At 44.3% G+C, this 19618-nt stretch overlaps 1 protein-coding gene across 12 annotated transcripts in view; it reads left to right on the top strand.

Annotated features, from left to right (window-relative positions):
- Positions 1-19618, top strand: part of LOC111834233 (MAP/microtubule affinity-regulating kinase 3-like) — an 87806-nt gene that overhangs the window by 65432 nt on the left and 2756 nt on the right. For 4 of the 12 annotated variants that reach the window (XR_002835963.2, XM_023793296.2, XM_023793294.2 and 1 more), the window contains 2 exons: positions 4564-4830; positions 19003-19047. Coding sequence is in view for 10 of the 12 variants with exons in the window: in XM_023793296.2 (XP_023649064.1) it covers positions 4564-4830; positions 19003-19047 (312 nt within the window). In the remaining 2 variants the exon portion in view is untranslated. Of the gene's footprint in view, positions 1-4563; positions 4831-17034; positions 17118-17255; positions 17326-19002; positions 19048-19618 lie in introns of all 12 variants that reach the window. The other 8 variants (XM_023793298.2, XM_023793295.2, XR_002835965.2 and 5 more) reach the window with 7 other exon arrangements.

The following is a 19618-nucleotide window of genomic DNA, read 5'->3' as shown; positions in this document are numbered from 1 at the left end:
GTGTAGCAGATACTGAACTAGCGGCTCAGCAGCTACAGCGGGATCTAAATTTAATTAGTGACTGGGCTGACACCTGGCAGATGAAATTTAGCATAGACAAATGTAAGGTACTCCATGTAGGGAGCAGAAATATAAAGTACAGGTATTTTATGGGACCTACTGAAATAAAGGTAGCTGATTATGAGAAAGACCTTGGTGTGTATGTTGATGCTTCCATGTCTCATTCTCGCCAGTGCGGGGAAGCAATAAAAAAGGCCAATAGGATGTTGGGGTATATCTCCAGGTGTGTGGAGTTTAAGTCAAGGGAGGTAATGCTAAGATTATACAATTCCTTGGTGAGACCTCACCTAGAATATTGTGTACAGGTTTGGTCACCATATCTTAAAAAGGACATAGCGGCCTTAGAAAAGGTGCAGCATAGGGCCACAAGAATGATTCCTGGTCTTAGAGGAATGTCATACGAGGAAAGGTTATTTGAGCTAAATCTGTTCAGCCTCAAGCAAAGGAGACTGAGGGGGGACATGATCCAGGTCTATAAGATTCTAACAGGTTTGGATGCTGTTCAACCGAATAGTTACTTCAGCATTAGTTCAAATTCAAGAACTCGTGGCCATAGGTGGAAATTAGCGGGAGAACATTTCAAACTGGATTTAAGGAAGCACTTCTTTACACAGCGTGTAGTCAGAGTATGGAATAGTCTTCCTGATAACGTAGTGCAAGCTGAATCCTTGGGTTCCTTTTTTAAATCAGAGCTAGATAAGATTTGAACAACTCTGAGCTATTAGTTAAGTTCTCCCCAAGCGAGCTCGATGGGCCTAATGGCCTCCTCTCGTTTGTATAGTTCTTATGTTCTTAGTGGGAAACCAAAATGTTCCCAAACCGCTTATTGTGACTGACCACATAGCCATAACCAATACACAGCCACAATTAGCATAATGTTTTTTATGTTGAACATCTTCTGAATTTGCTTTCCTCCCGTGTCAGTAAATGTAACCATTTGTTTTATTGTGCATACCAAAATGAAAATGATGTACCGATTGGTACATGACCAGTACATATACCATTAGATCTCTAAAAGACATGGGCTTTTGTCTTATAAAATCACATAAATCACATAAATCACAATCAGCATCTCAGAATTCATTGTGTCAGTGTTGTCAGCAGTTGCATCGTCAATGAAGATAAGCGTGCCAGTACCTGTGGCAGCCATACATGCGCAAGCCATAACACCCCCACCCCCATGTTTAACAGATGAGGTGGTATGCTTTGGATCCGGGGCAGTTCCTTTTCATCTTCACACTTTCCTCTAGCCATCCCTCTGATAATGGTTAATCTTGGTTTTGTCTGTCTGTAAGACCTCTTTCCAGAATTCTGAAGGCTCTTTGAAGTACTTTTTTGCCAATTATTATCTGGTTGTCCTGTTTTAGTGGCTAACTAGCAGTGTACCCTCTGTATTTCTTTTGAAGTCTTCTGCAGAAATTAGTTTCTGAGACACACCTGCCTCCTGAAAACTGTTTCTGATCTGTTGGACAGGCATTTGGGGATTATTCTGTACGATAGTGAGGATTCTTCTGTCATCAGCAGTGGAGGTTTTCCTCGGCCTAGCAGTCCCTTTGCAGATACTGAGCTCACCAGTGCATTGTTTCTTCTTAATGATATTCCAGACAGTTGATTTTAATAATACTAAGGTTTGACTGATATCTATAATGATTTTCTTGTTTTTCAGCATCATAATAACTTCTTTGACTTTCATTCTTCTTCTCATGGTGAACAATGGCAACTTATCCCTCCACTAATGAAGCAATGAATCACACCAAAGTAATTACAAACACCTCTGAAGCCAAATGTCAAAATATTATGGTGCCCTAATATGAGGAGGACTATGTATATCCTCCTGAGACCCGACCTATTCATTTATGTCCATTGTAGTGGACATTGTATTTTTGCATTTATTTTTTCACTGATGTTGGGAAACGTATTTATTCTTGTTGTGCACTAAAGATGACATGCTGTGAAATTAAAATAAGAATAAATTTGAAAAAATCTAAATTGTAAGATGTCTTATTTCCTCCAAAGACAAATAACCTACAATTGAAGGACACTTTTTTCCTTGGGTCTCGGGAGGATAAAAAGTGTTGCAATTTCTACATGGTGAAACCGGAATGTATGCAAATAACTTTATGTTAAAGTCTCGAATGTGCACTTTAATCATGTCTGAATTGTTAGATTCAGATTTTAAACTGTGGAGAAGTAAAATGTGTCTTTGTCCCAAACATTATGGTGGGCACTGTACCTGTGACTGTGTGTATGTGACTTAGTCCCCTTTCTGGCATGGACCACCCAACCATGGCATCAGGTACAGTAGGCGTACAGTCAGTGTCAGACCCTCAAAATGACAGACTCATTTTGCATTTATTCCCAAGGAGCCTTACTTGTAGTGTTAATTTTGGCAAGAATTAAAGTTTTCATCTTAGTCAAAATAATAGTTGGATTAACGTCACATTTTAGTCTTTTTGTTTTGTTTTAGTTAAGATGTAGTCAGTGGAACTCGGGTGTAATTTTAGTCAGTTTTTTTGTCATAATTTTCTCAGACAGGTTCATGATACTGAAATGGATTTTGCTGAAGGATATTTCTCCTGGCTGTATAAATTCCCTTCAGATGTAAGCATACATTATACATAACCATACCCTATGATGCTTAATCATTTAGGCTGTTTTTATGTTACTGACTTACCGTACTTCTTTTATATATAAAAATTATTTCAGTCATATTTCCTTCACAGGTCTTATTAGGGTCAAACACCCATTTAACTGTGTGCAAAACTGTGCCTTTCCTTCTGTTTACTGGATACAGTTTATCTCTGTTTAGTTTCAGAAAGGCACTTCTCTCCAAGATAAACCTTGCACACTTATTTTTGTGCTTGTGTGTGTGTCTGTTATGTTTATAATACATTGTGGGAACCAAAGCTTGGTAATTTTCAGATTCCTACAAAGATCAGTGAATGCCATCAAAAAACTAAAAATGCCAAATGTCTTGTATTTTGTTTGGTTACTTAGGTAAAGGTTAGAGCTGGGTAGGGGTTTGAGATCTTGATGATGGGATTAGAGTTTTTCCCATAGAAAGGAGAGTCCCCATAAAGATATAATTGCTAACTTGTGTGTGTGTTTGTCTGTATCCCTGAACACTAGGAATAGTTCCTAAAAAAACTGAACTTATTACACCTTTTTGAATTCCTCCCTCAGGTTTTGCCTCACCTTCTGTCTTGCATTCACATTGGCTGTACTTGTCAGCGCACTCATTTCCAGTCGCAGCACCTTTCATACCTACAGGATTTGGCATTGCCGACAGGTCCAGATTTTTAGCCTGCTAGGTTTTCTGACGGGTGTCTGTGACACATTGGCGACTCCATGAGGTCGCGTTGTGAACTTTTGATGCATAGCGATCAAACGCCAATTTGCCAATGTCGATTGCACGCTGATTTACCTCCGATCTGGGGGTTTTGTCTGCATTTTCCAAAAGCTGTCAGCAAGTGGAAAATTGGGGGTAAAATTGTGTAGTGTGAACATAGCATTACTTATATTGGAAGCTGGCATTTGCGCAGACATGCACCAAGCGGGAAAAACAAATCATCCAACGAGAAAGATGCTTGGAGACTGTGAGAACTATTACGTGCACTTGCAGATTTTTATGTGTACATGATTGGTTAAAAAGAATAACAACCAATGCTTTGAGGTGGCTACTGTGATCTAGATTGTCTGCCCAAACAATTTTGTCTCGTTTTTACTCGCTAGAGCAGGGGTCTCCAACTCCGGTCCTGGAGAGCTACTATCCAGTAGGTTTTCTGTCCCACTTGCTTCTGATGAGCCACACCTGCTCCTGGTATTTACCTGAGAAGGTGTGGTTCATCAGAAGCCAGGTAGGATAGAAAACCTACTGGACGGTAGCTCTCCAGGACCGGAGTTGGAGACCCCTGTGCTAGAGCATAACAAACAGAGATTTCCCTGTGATTTTCGTTATCAAGCGTTTTTCATTTACGTTGTTGTTAAAAATTAGTCATGAAATAAAAGATCATCAACGAAAACTTATCGTCAAAATTCTCACTTGCCTGTTTCGGGTTCAGTCCCAGCTAAATGTTCCCCCATGACGTGTGATCTGTGCTGACCTGCTCCCTAAACTCATGTCATATTCTGTTTAATGATAACAAGAACACAACACTGTATCTGGTAACATACAGTATAGTGCTGGTGAGTGGTCACTTTTGGAGGTTGGCAGCAAATATGAGAATGGGGTCTTTCAGTCTTTGGAAGAATAAATGGAATATGTGTTAGATAGGAAAGGGAACTAGGATTGGAATGAAACCTAGCATGTGTGCGTGTAGATAGGGATGTAGATAATGACAGGGGAACCCTGTTCTCCTATGATGACCAAGCTCTTTACTTATAATGCAGCCTTAGCCAAGCTGTGACGTTTCAGATTGTGATTATAATGTGGTGTGGTATTCCTGGCCTGTAGTGTGCTCCCCTTCTCAGCCTCTCTTACCAGCCCTGTTTGATTCCCCCCAGTGCTGTGGTACCAGCCAGCCAGCGGACAGCGGTGGCCTCCACACACAGCATCAGTGGCACCACGCCTCCGGACCGGCTACGCTTCCCACGGGGCACGGCCAGCCGGAGCACCTTCCACGGGGGGCAGCTGCGGGAGCGCCGCACAGCCACCTACAATGGGCCGCCGGCATCGCCCACGCTGTCGCACGATGCCGCACCGCTCTCGCAGTCACGCAGCCGTGGCTCCTCCAACCTCTTCACCAAGCTCACTTCCAAGCTCACCCGCAGGTAGGCCGGTCAGCCGGCCCCACCCACTCGCACCAGCCATTTCTTCCTGTTTTCGTGGGTTTTGGGAGTTTGGTTTTGGCTTTGCTGGTTCTGGTTTCGGTTCCCCTGTAGTCTGAGGTGAAGGTTCCTGCATGAGGGATAACCTGTGCTGACCTGAGCTCTCTGCTTCTGATGGTGTCCAACAGATTATCATCAAACAGAACCATTTATTGGGGGGCTGCTTTCTGTGTTAAAAGTACTCACCTCTGGCACACCCTGCTGGACCCCCTGCTGGCACTGCTTTCCGTCACGTCCCCAACTGACAGTTATTTCCTGATCGACTGCGCTGGGCTGCAGCCAGCAGGTCAGCACAGACCATGTGAGCAATCCGGGTGCAGCCGCTGCCCCTTGTCCACACTGGGCTCTGAGTTCCAGTGCTGCTGTTCCACACACACAGTCCAGTCTGTCTGCACATGCAAGGGAGTCTTCCATGTGCTCGCATTATAAGCTGAGTGGGAATTACTTTTGTAAACTTGATGCAGATCATCTGTCTATCTACCTACCAATGTACCTACCTACGTACAGTGGATATAAAAAGTGTTTTTGTGATGTAAAAAATAGACCACGATAAATAATTTCAGGGCTTTTCCCACATTTAATGTGACCTATAATCTGTTCAATTCTTTGAAAAAACAAATCTGTTAGGGGGACAAATATAAAAAATTAAAAATGTCCGATAAGCTGGTTTTATAAGTGTGTACACCATTAAACCAATACTTTGTTGAAGCACCATTTGATCTAATTACAGCACTCAGTCTTTTAGGACAGGAGTCTACTCTTGACTTGCTAATATTTGCCCACTCTTCCTTGCAAAAGCGCTTCCAAATCAGTCAGATTGCAAGGGCAGCTCTTGTGCACAGTCCTCTTCAGGTCACCCCACAGATTTTCAATTGGATTTAGGTCTGGGCTCTGGCTGGGTCATTCCAAAGCTTTAATTTTCTTTTAACAAAGCCATTCTTTTGTTGATGTGGATGTATGCTTGGGGTCATTGTTGTGCCGAAAGGTGAAATTCCTCTTTCAAGCAGGCTTCGGGCCAAAACTGGCTGGTATTTGGAACTGTTCATAATTTGCTTCACCTTGACTAAAGCCTCAGTTCCATCTGGGGTGAAAAAAATCTAAATTTCCAATAGTGTGGAAAAGTTGTCACTGGACCTCGTTATTAAACGTGCAAAATATCTTTGAAATAGGTTAATATTTTCAGGTTCCACAAAGCGATCAAAGTTTTCACCTGTCACATCAATGGGCAATATACACTATCCATTATCTATACTCATTGGTGTTGTGTTTGTGCACTTTCACAACATGATAATCCGTACAAAATACCAACGTTCAGGTAACGCAGATTTTTACTAGGTATCAGCCATACACATACATTACATCGCTCTGCAGTTCTACGCGCATTACGATTAATTGTCACTTCAATGCACAGATCAACGCTACGTATCATCCATATCATAACGCAATGTAAAATTGTTCCTCAGTTATACCAAAATGAAAAGTATTAAGCATGACAGTCAAAATGGTTAGATACACTATATTACCAAAAATATTGGGGCACCTGCATTCAATGATTTGGAGGGGTGTCCCAATATTTTTGGTAAGACCCAGATGGATATAGCGGTATAGATAATGTATATTGCCAGTATGTCAGTGTAAACATTCTCCTGAGCCCCACATTTCTGAATGAGTCGTTTCCCACTTACTCATTGTCACTGACCAATTGTTAGGTTCTTGTATTAAATTGGAACAATTTTACATTGCGTTATGATATGGATGATACGTAGCGTTGATCTGTGCATCGTAATGCACGTAGAACTGCAGAGCGATGTAATGTATGTGTATGGCTGATACCCAGTAAAAATCTTTTGAAGTGACAGGTGAAAACTTCGATCGCATTGCGGAACCTGAAAATATTAACATATTTCAAAGATATTTTGAACATTTCATAACGAGGTCCAGTGACAACTTTTCCGCACTATTGGAAACTGGAAATTTTGATTTTTATATATATATATATATATACACACTCACCTAAAGGATTATTAGGAACACCATACTAATATGGTGTTTGACCCCCTTTCGCCTTCAGAACTGCCTTAATTCTACGTGGCATTGATTCAACAAGGTGCTGAAAGCATTCTTTAGAAATGTTGGCCCATATTGATAGGATAGCATCTTGCAGTTGATGGAGATTTGTGGGATGCACATCCAGGGCACAAAGCTCCCGTTCCACCACATCCCAAAGATGCTCTATTAGGTTGAGATCTGGTGACTGTGGGGGCCATTTTAGTACAGTGAACTCATTGTCATGTTCAAGAAACCAATTTGAAATGATTCGAGCTTTGTGACATGGTGCATTATCCTGCTGGAAGTAGCCATCAGAGGATGGGTACATGGTGGTCATAAAGGGATGGACATGGTCAGAAACAATGCTCAGGTAGGCCGTGGCATTTAAACGATGCCCAATTGGCACTAAGGGGCCTAAAGTGTGCCAAGAAAACATCCCCCACACCATTACACCACCACCACCAGCCTGCACAGTGGTAACAAGGCATGATGGATCCATGTTCTCATTCTGTTTACGCCAAATTCTGACTCTACCATTTGAATGTCTCAACAGAAATCGAGACTCATCAGACCAGGCAACATTTTTCCAGTCTTCAACTGTCCAATTTTGGTGAGCTCGTGCAAATTGTAGCCTCTTTTTCCTATTTGTAGTGGAGATGAGTGGTACCCGGTGGGGTCTTCTGCTGTTGTAGCCCATCCGCCTCAAGGTTGTGCGTGTTGTGGCTTCACAAATGCTTTGCTGCATACCTCGGTTGTAACGAGTGGTTATTTCAGTCAAAGTTGCTCTTCTATCAGCTTGAATCAGTCGGCCCATTCTCCTCTGACCTCTAGCATCAACAAGGCATTTTCGCCCACAGGACTGCCGCATACTGGATGTTTTTCCCTTTGCACACCATTCTTTGTAAACCCTAGAAATGGTTGTGCGTGAAAATCCCAGTAACTGAGCAGATTGTGAAATACTCAGACCGGCCCGTCTGGCACCAACAACCATGCCACGCTCAAAATTGCTTAAATCACCTTTCTTTCCCATTCTGACATTCAGTTTGGAGTTCAGGAGATTGTCTTGACCAGGACCACACCCCTAAATGCATTGAAGCAACTGCCATGTGATTGGTTGATTAGATAATTGCATTAATGAGACATTGAACAGGTGTTCCTAATAATCCTTTAGGTGAGTGTGTGTGTGTGTGTGTGTGTGTATATATATATATATATATATATATATATATATAATATGAAATATATAATCCTTACACTTAAACATAAAACTCTATATACATATACACTCACCTAAAGGATTATTAGGAACACCATACTAATATGGTGTTTGACCCCCTTTCACCTTCAGAACTGCCTTAATTCTATGTGGCATTGATTCAACAAGGTGCTGAAAGCATTCTTTAGAAATGTTGGTCCATATTGATAGGATAGCATCTTGCAATTGATGGATATTTGTGGGATGCACATCCAGGGCACGAAGCTCCCGTTCCACTACATCCCAAAGATGCTCTATTGGGTTGAGATCTGGTGACTGTGGGGGCCATTTTAGTACAGTGAACTCATTGTCATGTTCAAGAAACCAATTTGAAATGATTCGAGCTTTGTGACAGGGTGCATTATCCTGCTGGAAGTAGCCATCAGAGGATGGGTACATGGTGGTCATAAAGGGATGGACATAGTCAGAAACAATGCTCAGGTAGGCCGTGGCATTTAAACGATGCCCAATTGGCACTAAGGGGCCTAAAGTGTGCCAAGAAAACATCCCCCACACCATTACACCACCACCACCAGCCTGCACAGTGGTAACAAGGCATGATGGATCCATGTTCTCATTCTGTTTACACCAAATTCTGAATGTCTCAACAGAAATCGAGACTCATCAGACCAGGCAACATTTTTCCAGTCTTCAACTGTCCAATTTTGGTGAGCTCGTGCAAATTGTAGCCTCTTTTTCCTATTTGTAGTGGAGATGAGTGGTACCCGGTGGGGTCTTCTGCTGTTGTAGCCCATCCGCCTCAAGGTTGTGCGTGTTGTGGCTTCACAAATGCTTTGCTGCATACCTCGGTTGTAACGAGTGGTTATTTCAGTCAAAGTTGCTCTTCTATCAGCTTGAATCAGTCGGCCCATTCTCCTCTGACCTCTAGCATCAACAAGGCATTTTCGCCCACAGGACTGCCGCATACTGGATGTTTTTCCCTTTGCACACCATTCTTTGTAAACCCTAGAAATGGTTGTGCGTGAAAATCCCAGTAACTGAGCAGATTGTGAAATACTCAGACCGGCCCGTCTGGCACCAACAACCATGCCACGCTCAAAATTGCTTAAATCACCTTTCTTTCCCATTCTGACATTCAGTTTGGAGTTCAGGAGATTGTCTTGACCAGGACCACACCCCTAAATGCATTGAAGCAACTGCCATGTGATTGGTTGATTAGATAATTGCATTAATGAGAAATTGAACAGGTGTTCCTAATAATCCTTTAGGTGAGTGTATATACATGTATGTAAATTCGAATATGTCTAAATGGACGCTCCTCTACTTACGAATAAGATACGTTTGGAATGGCCATTCGTAACTTGAAATGTTCGTAAGTTGTTATTCAACATCATTTTAAGGATATACGCAAGTACAAAGAAGTAGGATGCTGGGAGTATGCACGCTACGCTGCTGCGCAGCAGGAGTAGCGGCCAGAAGTGGTACTAGGCAGAATTGGTGCGCAGGGGAAAAAAAATTATGTTGCGGACAGGAAATGGGAGTTCAAGGAACACAATTTGGACGTTCAGTCCTCTTCGTTCATATGTCTGAAAGTTCATTAGTTGAAAGTTTGTAAGTAGAAGAGCATCTGTGTGTGTGTATGTGTGTGTATATGTGTGTTTGTATGTGTATATATATTTGTGTGTATATATATATATTTGTGTGTGTATATATTTATATATTACTCACACACACAATATAAAGGTACATATCTGGAATATGTATGAAATATACATAGAGTATGAAATTATGAGATATAATTATATGTGTATAAATATGTACTCTATATAATACATATACTCTGTAAAGTATATATTAGAAATGCAGAGGGAAGCAGCCTCATGTCCAATTCGCTCTTCTGTCTCTGTGACGCACTGTAGAGCTGTATGGCCTGGGGGACAAAAGACTTCCTCAGTCTGTCTGTCGACTACGACAGTGACTGCAGTCTGCCACTAAACAGACTCCTCTGCCTGGAGACTGTGCTGTGCAGGGGGTGACTGACATTGTCCATGTTTAGGGTCCTTGTCTCTGCCACTGATGTGACGGAGTCCATCTCTGTGCCAACCACAGAGCCAGCTCTCCTCACCAGCCTGTGCAGTTGCTTGGCATCTCTCTTCCTGATACTGTGTCCCCAACATACCACAGCATAGAAGAGGATGCTGGCGATGACTGGTAGAACATTACAGTTTCCTGCAGATGTTGAAAGACCCCAGTCTCCTTAGGAAATACAGCTGGCCTTGGCCTTTCTTGTAGAGTGTTTGCTGACCAGCCCAGTTTGTCCTCCAGCTGTAGCCCCAGGTACTTGTAGGTCTTGACTACTTCCACTCCGACCCCCTTGATAGAGACTGGTAACAGATGGGGCCTGGACCTCCTGAAGTCCACCACCATCTCTCTTGTTTTGGAGGTGTTCAGCTGCAGATGGTTTGACCTCCACCAGGTTCCTGTACTCCCCCTCCTGACCATTACTAATACACCCCACAGCTGCCATGTCATCTGAGAACTTCTGCATGTGGCATAGCTCCGAGTTGTAAGTGAAGTCAGATGTGTATAGGGTGAACAGGACAGGGGAAAGCACAGTCCCCTGTGGTGTACCTGTGCTGGTGACTACAGTCTCAGAGGAGCAGTCCCTAAGCCTGACAAACTATGGTCTCCCTATAAAGGGGTGTCAGACTCCAGTTTTTGGGTTTTCCCTCATTTAACACCTATGATTTAATTCCTTGTGCTAATTATCACGCAGCTCTTGAGCTGAATCATTTGTGGTTGAATAGGGAATGAGCTAAGCTACACAGGACTCACATTGGAGTTTGACACCCCTGCCATGTAAGGTAGTCTGTGATCCAGGACACCAGGTGAGAGTCCATCCTCATCTCTGCTAGCTTGACTCTCAGTAGCAGGGGCTGGATGGTGTTGAAGGCGCTTTAGAAATCAAAGAACATGATCCTCACAGCACCGCTCCCCTTGTCTACGTGAGAGTACACCCTGTGAAGAAGATATAGGATGGTGTCCTCTACACCCACCTTCTCCTGCTACGCAAACTGCAGTGGGTCAATTGTGAGGCAGGCCTGACGTCTAAGGAGTTGGAGTAGCAGCCATAAATAATGTCTTCATTATGGGGTATGTCAGGGACACTGGCCTGAAGTCATTCAGCTCACTGGGGTGTGGCTTCTTAGGAACTGGGATAATGCATGATGTTTTCCATAGTGCAAGGACCCTCCCCAGTCACAGGCTCAGGTTGAAGACATGTTGAAATCCCTACCCCAGTTCGACAGCACAGACCTTAAGCATTGTCGGGCACACCTTGTCTGAGGCAGCTGCCTTGCTCCTCAGTTCGCCTCTTGATCTGCAGTGATGGTGCGGGTGAGGGGTGGTGGCGTAGTGTTGGATGCGATGGTGGGTGGGGCAATCAAAGTTGTAGAAGAAGTGATTGAGTTGGTTTGCTCTCAGCACATCCCTGTTTGTTTTCATGCCATCCCTTCAGCTTCTGCTTCATCTTCCTTCTTCAGCCAGTCCCTCAGTTTTCCCTGGATGCACTTCAGATCTGCCCAGTCTCTCTTCATGAACGCCCTCTTTTTTCTATCAAACAGGTGTCTCATGTCGCTGGAAAACCAGGGCTTGTTAACAGGGAAGCATCGTACAGTTTTTGTGGGAATAACAATGTCCATGCAGAAGTTAAGGTAGTCAGTGATACAGTGTGTGACCCCCTCAGTATCCTCACCATGTGGATCCAGCAGTACACTCCAGTCAGTCGACTCAAAGCAGTCCCTCAGAGCCTCCTCTGCCTCAAGAGACCATTTCCTGAAGGAGCGTGTGGTAGTGGATTGTGTCTGTACACGTGGCTTTTACTGGGGCTGTAGAAGGTGGCCTTGTATGCATCCATAACATCAGCATACAGGATGTCTATTGTCCTGTTTTTTCTTGTGGGACAGTCCACAAACCAGTAAAAAGCAGACAGAGTTTAGTCAAATGTGATGTAGTTGAAGTCCCTGGGAATTGCTGTGAATGTGTCTGGGTGTTGAGTTTGAAGCCTCACGATAGTGGAGTGGATGACATCACATGTTGTGTCAGCGAGTGCCAGTGGGGGGATGTAAACACAGACAACAATGCCGTGTGTGCAATACGGATGGAGACTCGCCACCAGCAGTTAGTCTCATTAACAGTCACATGTCCTAGGTTACACCACTTCGTGTTGTTAAAGAGTGCAAGACCCCTACCTTTGCGCTTTCCGCTGAGTTGCGGATCCTGGTCCACTCTCACTGTAGTGAAGCCCGGTAGATCCACATTAGCGTCTGATATGTTGCTTGTTAGCCGTGTTACCAAAAAACACAGTAAGCTTCACTCTCTGTAAACCTTGATGTTCCTGACCAGGATGAAACTGAGTAAATGTCAGGAAAATCCTGCTAGGATTGCGGTTAATCAGTCTCACTTTAATTGATGGCAGGTGTGTACCCAAAAAGATTGAATTCTGTAATTAAATCAAAAGGTGCTTCAACAACGTACAGTGGTACCTCGGTTTTCTAACTTAATCCGTTCCGGACTCCGGGTCAAATCCTAAAAAGTTCGAGTTCTGATCGAATTTTTCCCATAAGCAATAATGGAAAATCAATAAATTGGTTCCCGGCCCCCCAAAATTACACCTAAATAGGTTTTTTTTTTTTTTTTTTTTAGCATTTAAACACAAAATGAACAGGATAAAACAAGAAGAGCATTTTTTTCTTAATGAACTTCCAAAACGATAAAGATCTTGTCCCAACATTACCCCTGTCCTGCCCCGATCGTCCGCTCCTTCCGTGTGCCAGGCCCCCCTCGTTAACCTTGTGTGGGATCCCCATGTGATCAGCAGTTGTTGTCATTAGTCCTCTGTATTAAGTCCGCATTTCAGTTTTTTCCCCAGTCCGGTCATTGGGTGCGTTCGACTTGCTTACAGTGCTGGCTTAAAGCAACACATTCTGATCCTGACGCAATGCATTACGGTTAGATGCATTGCGACCTCTCACCCAGCTGCACAAACTGGAACCGCCTCCGTGACGACACACCTTTGCCCTTATTGGCTGAAGAGTTTAGTTACACGCATGACGTTTGTATCCCAGGCAGTTGCGATGCGTAATCTGCTATTTCTCCCGAATATCACGTAAAGCAGTGAGAACTGGTTTTCAGTTAATTTACCTGGTAAAATAAAGTTTAAATAAATTACATAAATGCTCTAATAGTACACGTAAGTTAGTGGTTTATTTATTGTTAGTTACTGTAATGTTGCGCTGCTTTATTTGGTTAATCATCCAGTCTGTGAAGAAGGCATTCAAGTAAGAATTGCATTGTAGTATGACTCATTTCCTGGCGTGTACAATTTATATTAGGTCAGCGTTCACGGTTCGATTCTGATATTCAGATCGAGTTCTAGGTCAAACTGGTTTGTACGACTTTCAAGAAATTTGAGTTCTAGTGAGTTCGAGAACCGAGGTACCACTGTATTAGTTTTTAGATATGCACACTTATGCAACCAGCTTATTGTGCGTTATTTATTTTTTATATTTTCCCCCCAACAGATTTGTTTTGTTTTTAGTTGGGTTACAAGGTCACATTATATTGATCTGTCTGTCTGTATATCTGTATCTTTCTGTCTGTATGTCTGTCTTTCTATCTGTCTGTCTATCTAATATATTTTTAGAATTATTAGAATATTTCTAACTTTTTTTCTCATGGACATCTGTACTCAGTCCAGGCTGTTTTGTCTCATACCCATCTCATCACACACTGTTTGGCCTAAGAGTTAGACTTTTACCAAAAGGTAGGATCCTGGGTTGGATTCTCAAAGCTATAGTAACACGATTCTCTTAGCATCCTTTAAATGACAGCATTAAAGAGAGTGATAGTTTCACCAGTGTAACAGGAACTGGCCTATGTTCTTCACCTGTAGTCTCAGGTTACAATGAAGTGCAACTAGAAATGCCTGCGGACTGTGAATGAGAATGCCTGCTGTGACTACTTCCTGTCAGCTGACAGGTGAACAGCCAATAAACAGCCGCCATACTAATCACCCAAGCATGCCTTTCCGCAGAGCTGGGTCTGAGCACTGTCACTTACTGTTTGATTATCTGTTCTGATCGGATAATTTCTGGTAAGTGTTGTGTTATTTTTTTTCTGGTGTGGACAAACCTCCGTACTTCTAGTATAGCTGGTAACTCTGCCTCTTTATCGGCCTGATGTATGTGCTGACCCACAAGTTGTAAAATTTGTGGCCAGTGCAGTCACCCAATGAGTCATGTGTGACTGATTCTCACGGCATGGCTCTACTACTTCCAGATGGTAGTGTGACCAGGTCTGTTTGTAGTCGTTTGACACTGTGAAGGGGTGCCAGCTGCTGGCACAGCTGTTCACACAGTCTGCTTGGCCCTGGGCTTTGATTACCTCTGAAATGTAGTAGAAGGTCACATTTTAACAACCCTTGGCTTCCCTGAGAAAAAGGCTGCTGTAGCAGTTTCTTGCAGCCCCTGACATAATGGTTGGTCAGCAGTCAGTGGATGTTCTACAGCAGGAATGATGGGCATACTCAGACTGCCCTGCTGTCCTCAGACTCTACTTCTAATTAGCTGAAGTGTGTGTGTGTGTGTATGTGTGTGAGTGAGTGAGTGAGTGTGTGTGTGTGTGTGAGTGAGAAGGAAATCTTGGGCCATGATGTAACAGACTGTTGGTTGTGTGATCCAGGCCTCCGTACTCGGCTCTGAATATGGCCAGCAAGAGATGTGTGGATTAAAAAGGGCTTCGTTACAGGACCATGCTCAGGTATCGACTCCCCAGCACCCTAGACCACTTGCCCTCTCCTCGTTATTGCCCATTACAATCCATGAACCCAAATTCTGCCAACCATATTTTCCCTCTGCTAGACTCCCTCTTGTTATACACTCACCTAAAGGATTATTAGGAACACCATACTAATATGGTGTTTGACCCCCTTTCGCCTTCAGAACTGCCTTAATTCTACGTGGCATTGATTCGACAAGGTGCTGAAAGCATTCTTTAGAAATGTTGGCCCATATTGATAGGATACCATCTTGCAGTTGATGGAGATTTGTGGGATGCACATCCAGGGCACGAAGCTCCCGTTCCACCACATCCCAAAGATGCTCTATTGGGTTGAGATCTGGTGACTGTGGGGGCCATTGTAGTACAGTGAACTCATTGTCATGTTCAAGAAACCAATTTGAAATGATTCGAGCTTTGTGACATGGTGCATTATCCAGCTGGAAGTAGCCATCAGAGGATGGGTACATGGTGGTCATAAAGGGATGGACATGGTCAGAAACAATGCTCAGGTAGGCCGTGGCATTTAAACGATGCCCAATTGGCACTAAGGGGCCTAAAGTGTGCCAAGAAAACATCCCCCACACCATTACACCACCACCACCAGCCTGCACAGTGGTAACAAGGCATGATGGATCCATGTTCTCATTCTGTTTACGCCAAAATCTGACTCTACCATTTGAATGTCTCAACAGAAATCGAGACTCATCAGACCAGGCAACATTTTTCCAGTCTTCAACTGTCCAATTTTGGTGAGCTCGTGCAAATTGTAGGAAAAAGAGGCTATTTCTAGTGGAGATGAGTGGTACCCGGTGGGGTCTTCTGCTGTTGTAGCCCATCCGCCTCAAGGTTGTGCATGTTGTGGCTTCACAAATGCTTTGCTGCATACCTCGGTTGTAACGAGTGGTTATTTCAGTCAAAGTTGCTCTTCTATCAGCTTGAATCAGTCGGCCCATTCTCTTCTGACCTCTAGCATCAACAAGGCATTTTCGCCCACAGGACTGCCGCATACTGGATGTTTTTCCCTTTGCACACCATTCTTTGTAAACCCTAGAAATGGTTGTGCGTGAAAATCCCAGTAACTGAGCAGATTGTGAAATACTCAGACCGGCCCGTCTGGCACCAACAACCATGCCACGCTCAAAATTGCTTAAATCACCTTTCTTTCCCATTCTGACATTCAGTTTGGAGTTCAGGAGATTGTCTTGACCAGGACCACACCCCTAAATGCATTGAAACAACTGCCATGTGATTGGCTGATTAGATAATTGCATTAATGAGAAATTGGACAGGTGTTCCTAATAATCCTTTAGGTGAGTGTATGTGCCACCTTGTGATCCTGGTGGAGCCCAAGGAACAGCCCTGCTTTAAAACGGCAGTACCCTCTGCAAGCATTTAGGCGATCTCACTTCCTGTACTTTGTCTGTCCCTCACTGTCACCATCCATGCGTTTCCTGGTGCATTTGCAACTGTGCTGTCATTGGATGTCAGCTGATTTCTTCTTTGAACAGAGGAGTCACTAGTTATTTTTTATTAAACTTAAATCACAATGTTAGCTGGGAGCTGCGTGTCTTTAGGGATCTGATATGCCCCCAGCGTTACTTCCAAAAAGATCATGTCTATATTCCAGTCATGTCTTGATTCTCCGAACCAAGGTTCCACGGTTGCAGTGGCCATCTAGGCACCTGCCACACGGGGCCACATGCACTTCCGGTCGGCCCCCCACAGCCTCTATTGCCACACCCGCACGCCTGGGTTCATGCTGCCGTCACTTCCTCTGTAGTTCTCGTTCTTGCTTAGGCCTTCTAATGTCTGAGGATTCTCTCCACCCCCAGCAGTGGAACACGTTCTTCTTTCCGAAACATGGTCCAAGACACCTTGTTCATAGTGCGTGGTGTCCTGCCTGGTTGTGCCGGTCATCGTGGACCATCCCCTGATCTTGGCCTTGGCTGACGCCAGTTAGTGGACTCATGTGTTCTGGACCTCCCCCTCTGCTCGCTGTGTCTCGCCTGTGCACTTTAACTCTCCGCTCTTCCTCTCCCCAGGGTCACTATTGACCCATCCAAACGGCAGACCTCCAACAAATCAGGGCCTACCTGCCCCCCCGGCCCAGGAACCAAGACCCTTAGTAAGTCCACTCCACCCACCTGTCCCTCCATTTTTAACATTGGTTTTTTGTCCTCATGTCTTGCATCGAGATTTACTTTCTGTTGTTATTTTTTCTTCTTTCTTTTGGTCATACCAATAAACTCGTCACTTCTTTCAGAATTCATCTCTTGCAGATTCACGAGCAGAAGATATAGAAAGTTGTAGAAAATCGGAGATGGAAAACTAGAGTAAGGGAACCCATTCTTGCACCAGCGCCGACAACATCTGTTGAATTTGGGCTGGGGTTGTGTTTCCAGCCCCCCCAGATAGATGGCAGGCACACATCTATGGCCTCTGTGACATCTGCATGAACCCCTACCGTCACAGATCAAGGCCCACTGTCAGAGCCCTGGCACCTCTCGGTCACATGGCCTTGTTAGCGGGCCTGAAGTCCGGTACTGTCAAACATAGAGCCACATACTAGGCAAGTGCACCAAGAACACAGTGCAGTGCACTATAGCTGAATGGGCCCCCCTCCCCCCCGTGCCTGGCAGACTCCGGCCAAGTGGCCGAACAGAAGTCACACATCTGGTCATTTTTAGGTGGGATGGCTAAGGATAATGTTGGGATTTGTTCTCCATGAAGAGGCCCATTTTTTTTTTTTGCATGCCTCCTCCATGCAGACGACGTGTCCCAAGACAACACGTCACCTTCTTTGCCCTCCATGACTGACTGTGTGCGCCGCCGGGTACCTTTATTGTCGCAATGGTCACATGATTGGGATGGATTCATTTTCCGGGGTCATCATGCCACGGAGGTGCTGCTTTGAGTCTCTCCAGTGAATCCCTTCAGTGTCCCTGGCATACCTGCTCATGCTCTGGGCAGGTGGCCCTGCTGATGGTGCTGGAGAACCCTCTGGCTCATACGGAGCCAGTGGATAACATGGGTTGTGGCTTGTGTTAATGTGGCCAAGCTGCAAACCCAGATCCCTTCTTGGCACATGACATGCATAGCAAAGCCTTCTGGGAAATATAGTCAGTGCATGACTATGATATAGTTTTGGTTCCCACACCTTCTGGTGTCCACTTTCTCCCAGACATGGTCAGGCTTTTCCTTACCGGTGCCTCGGCCATAGCTTTAATGTGGACTTGTCTCCACCCTGACCCCCACCTTGACACTACCCCCACAGACTGCATGAGATGCACACAGAGTTGCTACTGAAGGTTTTGCATGAATATAAAGTCATATTACGTGTGTCGTGTAGGTGAGTTTGTGTACGTATTTCTCTTTCTGTGCGTGCAAGTGCGTTCATTTACATGTATCACGTGTATGTATATATTTGTGTGCTGGTGAGATGGCTGTATATGACATGTGCACCAGCGTTGCCTCACACCGACCTGTTTTGGTGTAGCTGTGTAGAGAGTGCCCCCTGTTTTCTGTCCAGACATTGTTCCTGTGCTGTTTCTCTTCAGTTAAAGAAGCAAGAAAGAGTGGTGGCCAGCTATGCTGACCAGTGCGATCATGGTACCCAGTAAAGCCTTTCTGAATCTGCCATGAGCCAGAGCATGCCATGTGGAGGCATTACAGGTCACATGAGGGAGGGGCCTTATTCCCCATCACTCAGAAACCTGTTACGTCCTGCATCATTTGAGGCACTTGTCCAAATTTAGGCCCCCATGATGTGGACATGAGCAGCCTTGGGGAACGGACTGGCTGGTAGCTTTCTTGGTTTTCTAACTCTGTAAACTGCCTGTCTGCTTCCTCTCTCTACTGTTGAAATGTCTTTTGCCATTACTGTAATTTAAGCTTTTGTGTTCTCTCTCTCTCTCTCTCTCTCCCTCTCCCTCTTTCCCTCCATCTCCTGGGCTCTGTCATCCCCCATCCCTGTGCCTGTTTCTGCGTGCTTTCATCTTCTCTCAATGAAGAGTCCCAACCGAGTTTGAGAGAAACAGCAGATTTGAGGGCTCAAGGTGAGGAAGGTTGCTCAAATCCTAGGTTTCTGCACCCTGCACAACCTTCCTGTCCCATCATCCTCTGCTGCTGGACAGATGTGTCAGGGCTCTTCTGGGGGGGTTCAGGCCTCTCCAGAAGCCCTCCCCATAGCTGGTCTAGTTATTGCCGTTCAACATTGATTTAAAAAAACACCAGGAGATATTAAAAAGTAAGGCTTGCAGCTATGGTACCTGTATATTATGTACTAGTTGTTTAATAGATGTGGTCAGTCTCATACCTAATCAGTTTGTCAGTCTGTATCTAAATGCAGATGTGTGTCTTTGAGGTAATATGTAACTTTCTGTGGTAACAATAAGACCCCATTTTAGACCATTAAGCTGCAAGGTTGTCACGAAACCATAATTCTGTCTGCTGCACAAGTACAAAATATAAATATTGAAAATGTGCGTATCTGTGTGTGTTAATGCATTTGCGGGCTCCTTTTTAGCTGAGCTAGCAGTGCTGCTCCACTAGCACCTTTTCTGTATCACTGAGTATTATATTTATGGTTTCACCACTGGGGGCAGCATTCTATAGCAGTGACTATGA

This window comes from Paramormyrops kingsleyae, chromosome 19 (genome assembly GCF_048594095.1).
Source record: "Paramormyrops kingsleyae isolate MSU_618 chromosome 19, PKINGS_0.4, whole genome shotgun sequence".
Lineage (NCBI taxonomy): Eukaryota > Metazoa > Chordata > Actinopteri > Osteoglossiformes > Mormyridae > Paramormyrops > Paramormyrops kingsleyae.
The sequence above is the reverse complement of the archived record's forward strand: the minus strand, read 5'-3'. Positions and strand labels throughout refer to the sequence as shown.